The sequence below is a fragment of the Sinocyclocheilus grahami genome, unplaced genomic scaffold (genome assembly GCF_001515645.1).
Source record: "Sinocyclocheilus grahami isolate Dianchi unplaced genomic scaffold, SAMN03320097.WGS_v1.1 scaffold433.1, whole genome shotgun sequence".
Taxonomy (NCBI): Eukaryota; Metazoa; Chordata; class Actinopteri; order Cypriniformes; family Cyprinidae; genus Sinocyclocheilus; species Sinocyclocheilus grahami.
Window position 1 is genome coordinate 800,583 of NW_015505612.1, and position 6,695 is coordinate 807,277.

At 38.0% G+C, this 6,695-nt stretch overlaps 1 protein-coding gene across 1 annotated transcript in view; it reads right to left on the bottom strand.

The window, feature by feature from the left end:
* The window catches only part of LOC107551783 (thrombospondin type-1 domain-containing protein 7B-like), a gene marked incomplete at its 5' end in the record, with an annotated part of 29,326 nt that overhangs the window by 19,125 nt on the left and 3,506 nt on the right, over positions 1-6,695 (bottom strand). Inside the window, 4 exons of the mRNA XM_016233509.1 lie at positions 2,580-2,780; positions 3,220-3,375; positions 4,765-4,925; positions 5,960-6,208. Of these exons, the coding sequence (XP_016088995.1) occupies positions 2,580-2,780; positions 3,220-3,375; positions 4,765-4,925; positions 5,960-6,208 (767 nt within the window). The remainder of the gene's footprint in view (positions 1-2,579; positions 2,781-3,219; positions 3,376-4,764; positions 4,926-5,959; positions 6,209-6,695) is intronic.

The window sequence follows — 6,695 nt, forward strand, 5'->3', positions numbered from 1 at the left end:
TAACAAATATATATATACACACATACATAAAAATATATTCCGTATGTGATCTATTCATCATGGCAGTGGGGAAAACATCTCATCAGAAAATGTAACGCTTCGCGTCGGGCGGTTCTTTGCCTCCACATCATGCATTAAAATCCTTTAATGCACGGCTAGCTGTTGATTATCCCGCTTATTCCATTCATTCCATTCAGTCATTTGCCAAGTTATAGACAAGTAAAAACTAGTATTGCTCTTTGCAACACAATATTTGACCGAATGGGTAAAAATGAGTTATTTTCGTCAGTTACGGCATGTTAGCGCTAGCATTCTGCCCGCTTCAAATCAGACACAAAGATGAAATAGTGCGGTAAGGCCACATTTATTTGAATGAATTATAGCATGTATTTCAATTAATTATCGATCGATCGTTTGAGAGAGAGAGAGAGAGAGAGAGAGAGAGAGAGAGATGACAGTTGTGTGTACCTGCGTGCTATACTCTCTGTACAAGCAATTACTTCAAAAACAGCGATTTTACCAGCTCGTTGCTGGGGAATATAATGTAGCGATCTAGTATCTAGGCTATTTTATTAATGAAAATCAAGGGGAAGCGTTGACAACAAGTTTGTTTGTGTGTACAGCGCAGTCAGCAATCTCTGACCTCTCTCTCTCTCTCGCTCTCTCTGTGTGTGTGTGTGTGCTGGTTAGTGTGCATCTGTTAAAGAAGCGCATTAATATAGAACGGTGATTAAACTGACTTGGAACTACCTGTGCATTAAACGGTTTTACTGCATACCTGCCAGCCAATCAGAATCCAGTATTCAGACAGACCATGGAATAAAAACTTATATTGAACAGCTGGGATGTTCAGTTCTATTTTTCATCTAATGCTGTGCATTTTCCAGAACATTCTAAGTGCGTGCTGGGAAGGTGATTCTGTCAGGTTTAATGCAGATGTGTGTGTGTGTGTCAGATGTAAAATTCCAGCTTCACCGTGTCCTGTCATGTATGACGACTGCCTAGCCAGATGGACATGTTTCACATACAGTGGTACCCCTTAAGACCACTCATATACTTACTGCTGATGGACAACACACACACTGACACTTGACATAGATGAGTGATGTAGGATCTGTCTCACAACAGACCCACCTACATGATGGAGACACACACATCAAACCCGCACATTCCATGGAGGGTTTTTGAGGTTCGTCTCCCCAGCCATCTGCAGTCGTAAAACTCATGCAGGATCAAGTAAGGTGAAGCATTCCCTGGACTGTTTGGCTATATCTCAAGATAAGCTAAAAAGGACAGTACTTTAACGGTGCTTAAAATTGTTTTACGGGCTTGCAAAGAGCAGATAGAAATACCCTCATGACCAGTGGACGCATAAATTGCTAACATTACAATGAAAGACCTTAAAGGACTCCTGAGGCTCTTAGGCAGTTGTGCCTCTGTTTATTTGTGCGTCAAAACTCAAACTCATCTCAATAAAAATCACAGAAGACAGATAAGAAAAATGCCACATACCCGCCGAGAGGAGAGGAGAGATGAGATTAAAAGATAGCTGATCATTGACTTATGTGAGTAAAAATAACTAATCACTGAAGAGTTTGAGGACGGGGATAACAGAAGGTTGAAAGTAATTAGAGGGATGAAGAAGAAGAATGATAGGATTGAGAAATATAGTTAAAGTGATAGTTCTGTAAATTCTGTCCTTACGCAATTTTTCAGAATGATTTTTCTTCCAGGGAAGACGACTTTTTGCAAAATGTCTACGAATGCCTATGTTTAGGGTAAGTAAGATTTTTAATTGTTTTTGAAAAAAGCCTCTTATGCTCACCAAGGCTACATTTATTTGATAAAAAAAAGGGTAAAACAAAACAGTAATAGTGTGAAATTTGAGCACAATCAAAAATAAATGTTTTCTATTTGAATATATTTTAAAATGTAATTTATTCCAGTGATGCAAAGCTGAATTTTCAGCATAATTACTCCAGGCTTCAGTGTCACATAATCATTCAGAAATCATTCTAATATGCTGATATGCTGCTGAAGAAACATTTCTTATTATTGTTATTTTCTTATTATTTTTTCAGGATTCTTTAATACATAGAAAGTTCAAAAGAACATTTATTTGAAAAACAAATATTTTGTAACATTAGAAATTTTTTTACTGTCACCTTTGAACAATTTTATGAATCCTTGCTAAGTAAAAGTAAAAAAAAAACATTTAAATGGTAGTAGTGTGTAGGTGTGGGGGGTGTCAGACTCCAAAAATGACAACAAACACTATAAAAGTATAGTCCATAAAGCATAAAAGTAGCACATTTGCCTTGCTATATTCTTCTGAAGCCATACAATTGTTTGCTAATTCCTGAAAACCTTCTCATTTGCATTTGCATACATTCAAATATGGTATCTCAAGACTCAGTGCACCAGAATTTGTCTTTATTCTTTTTTTTTTTTTTTTTACATTTATTGATCTATTTATATTATATTTTACAGGTGAGGGTAAGAAAATGATGACAGAATGTTCAGTTTTAGGTCAACTATTGCAGTAAAAGGGAAGAAAAAGGAAAAAGTGAGCTGCATACCTGTGGCGGAAAAACACTCTAGAGTCTGTTCTTGGAATCCTGGGCCACACGATCCATTTTGAGGAACACAGGGCCCCTGTGATGTTACTCTCCACATGAAGCAGACAGGGTCATCGCAGATCATCGCTTCGCTGATGTGAGGGCAACTGTCGGACTCCACCCAAGACTCCATAATTACAGAACGAGTTCTCATCCTGAAACCTGAAAATGGTGTACATATGCAAAAAACAAAAAACAAAACAAAACAAAGGAAAAGAGTCAGCGATGACAAACAGAAACATGCTCATTGCCAACATTTTAGCAGACACTGTTCCCACACTCTGGAAAAATTAGCAGTGCAGCAGTCATATATCTTGGCCTAACATATGTGCACATTAAGGAAGAGGAGAGAAGAAATAGAAAATGGAATATAAAGAAAATGGCTTTAGAGTGAGTCTAAATAGAGGAATACAGCTGTCCCGTCACTGTCACCTCACTGAGTGGGCGGCACCTCAGCTTAGGGTCAGAAATATGCTCACCTCGATTTTCGCACATTATTTACATTACTGAGAGGAGAAACCAAGGACAGGGGGGGGAGGTGTATCTAAGTGTGTGTGATTTAGACTTGGATGTGTGTCGATGGGATGCTTTCGTCTCTCACCTCTTCTTCCCTGAGGTTCCAAACAGTTGTCATGGAGACAGGGTCCCCAGGGTGACCAAGGCGTGAGGGGACAATGTTTCTGACAGGGAATGAAGCAAGACTCAGCCAATGGCGGTAAAGGCCCGGTGCACAAGTTCCTGCCAACAGGCCGACTGACTAATAATGAAAAAACAGAGAGAGACAGTTTCAGATTTATCACAAAAAGTCAGTTGGAGATATTTTTTAAAACTGTATGAAATGCATTTTTAAAGATCTAACAGAAGCTTGCACAAAAATAAATGCAATTCAAATCCGTCCTTCCCACTGTGTGGCCACAGATTACCATTTAAATAAAAAAACAGGAAAGCAGAGGAAACTAAATCTCCCCCTTAGCGTTCTGCCCTGAGTCTCAACAGCCTATGAAAGATTAAATAAAATGAAAGCAATCTAGAAAGTCTTTTTTTCCGTTTAAACGTTAATGTTTAAAAAATTGACTCTCATTTGCGTTAATCACATTTGCTTATTGCACTGTGAGATGGACACATTATTAGTGCTCTGATTCAAAACCAAAAAGTCTTCCAAGGCATCATCCTCACTGAAATGGAAATCTCAGAAATGACTTGGATCGTGCTTCATAGGCAGCAATTTTACGCTCTTCATATGAAGTGCATGCGAGACTAACAGTGTAATGTTAGCAAGCTGCTAAGCTAACGGCACAATACTCCAATAAGCATACAAATATATAATACACACAAATACTCAGAAAGATTTTGCAATTAGATTAAAACCTTTTTATCAATGCATTTTAATAGTGAATGATGCATAAGGCTAAACAACTTCACTCGACTTTGTTTGCCATCTTGGATAACATTTTTTAACTGGGCTTATTCCAATACATACTAAAATCGCCTTCTCTATGAGAGATACAATACCATTAAACGTTTGGTGTCTGTAAGTTTTTTGAATGTTTTTGCTCTTTAAGGCTGCATTTGTTTAACCCTCTGAGGTCAGCGAACGAAAATACAGTAAAAACTGAAATATTGTGAAATATTACAATTTAAAATAAATGTGTTCTAAGTTAATATATTTTAAAATGTAATTTATTCTTGTGATGGCAAAGCTGAGTTTTCAGCTGCCATTACTCCAGTCTTCAGTGTCACATAATCCTTCAGAAACCATTCTAATATGCTCATTTGCTCCTCAAAAAACATTTCTTATTATCTATGTTGAAAACAGTTGTGCTGCTTAATATTTTTGTGGAAAGTGTCATGTTTTTCAGGATTCTGTGATTAATAAAAAGAAAAAAAAACATTTATTTAAAATATTTTTACTGCCAATTTTGATCAATTGAATGTGTCCTTGCTGAAAAAAAAAAAAAAGATGAATTAGCTGATAGCCCATCCCTGGGTAATACCATGGTATTTTGATATTCACCAAGTACCGACTGATTATCATTCTCACATAAAATGATTTCAAATAACACTGTGATACTGTCATACAAAAAGAAATTAAATCATACTTCTAAGTTAATAATCCACAGTTAACTATCGAAAACAGTGTTCTTACTATGGGACAGTACTGTACTGTCATGGATCCTGACACAATATGCCTCTCGGGTCCGGATCCCACCTCCACACAGGATGCTGGTATTGCTATGGTGATGGTCCTGCTGACTCAAAAGTGAAGTCACCTGGCATGCTTTCCAATTGGTCACCCTCCACTCATACCTGTATTTCCAGCCAATTAAAATACATTCATTTCAAGTCAAATTAAAGAGTCATATCTGTTGAGCCTTTTTAAAGTCACAATAAGACTGAAGTAACATATCTTTTCTTCTGTATTGTGACGTACGTCCAAGTTAAACAGATTATCGAGAAGAAAAAAAAATGTAGGGTGACATCTGATTAAAAGTTATATGGTCAATTTTTTTAAAGAAATGAAACATATGCATGGAGGAATCATTCACAATAAAATCAATAACATGCATTAATGGGGAATTTTAGTTTTATGTTGAGTTTAAAGGGGACATCGGGTGCAAAATTCACTTTTACATGGTGTTTGCATATAAATGTGTCTTAGCAGTGTGTGGACACAATTACCCTACAATGATAAAAATCAATTCACTCCTTTTAATTTTATTCCTCAGAAAAGCTAAACAGTCTCAATTATCAAGCCGTTTTGATTTTCTGAGCAGTATGATGTCATATTGCTCAGGCCCCACCCATGACAGCTGACGGACTGTCCCGTATTAGCATATTTCTGCCCTCAGCCAGGTGTACGCTGTCCGCCATTTTCTCCGTGCTTGAACAAGCTGTAGTGACAAATGTCTCGTAAGCAATGCAGGTGTTTTGTAGTTGGATGTAAAAGTGAACATTAGATTCTTAATTTTCTCCTAACATCAGAGCCACTGAGGACGCAGTGGATTAGTTTTGTTTTTGATGGTAACGTGTCACTGAATACACAAAAACGGAAGAGAGGGGTGGGGTCAGCAGTAGCTCATTATCATTTAAAGAGACATGCACCAAAACGGTTCGCTGTGAACAGGGCTGTTTTTTGACTAGGTAAAAAGGTGTTGTTTCACATGACCACTGAGGAATTTTAACCAAAGTATGTTGCAGACATTTTATGGAGACCTTAAAGTATCATGTCAACTTGTGGAAAATGGGCATCCGATGTCCCCTTTAAGACCTAATGCATTTAGAACAGATTAAAACATTTAAAAAGATTTGGATGCACAATTCTGGCAATGCAGTCTCTTCACCTTGGGCACAGTGGCAGTGTGTCTTCCAAACCATTACAGTTAGCTTTTTCCTCCAGGGCGGGGCATGGCTCTCCTCCACCAATGGCTGCTCTCTTTAGCCTGCGACTCCTGAATCTGAAGCCAGGTGATTGATCAGATGTCTGACACGTCTTTGAACACAGACTCCACTGCGACCAATCAGACACTCTACAGTCTCTGGGCATCACACATGAACGAAAGTTCACGGGGCTGTTGTCATGATCGCAAAGGCTGGAGATGAGAAGGACATTTACAGTGTCATCTTTTTACCACATTTTTATGACATTGTAAAGTGAAGAACTGTACTGCTGTAAAAAGGATGATTTATATTTTGTGGCCCTTTGCTACCTACCCACACACACATACACCTGTATACATAAAAAAATCAACAGATTGCAATTCTAAAAATTGCGCAAACAGTTACTGTTTAGTTATTTTCAAAGGATTTCATGTTTATGTATTGCCTTATCTGAAGCTGCTGGCATGCATTTAGCCTCTGGCTAGCATGACAAAAAAAGGTAGCAACATAAACAGAAAATTTTTCAAGCTGTCTCTCAAACTCTCCAAGGCTTTAGTGTTGATGCTGATTCTCTGTGCATATATTGGCATACAAAACAAGCTAAAGCAAACTATGAAATCCTGTGAGAGAGAGAGAGAGAGAGAGAGAGAGAGAGAGAGAGAGAGAGAGAGAGGGGGGGGGGGGGCGGTGCGTGTTGAA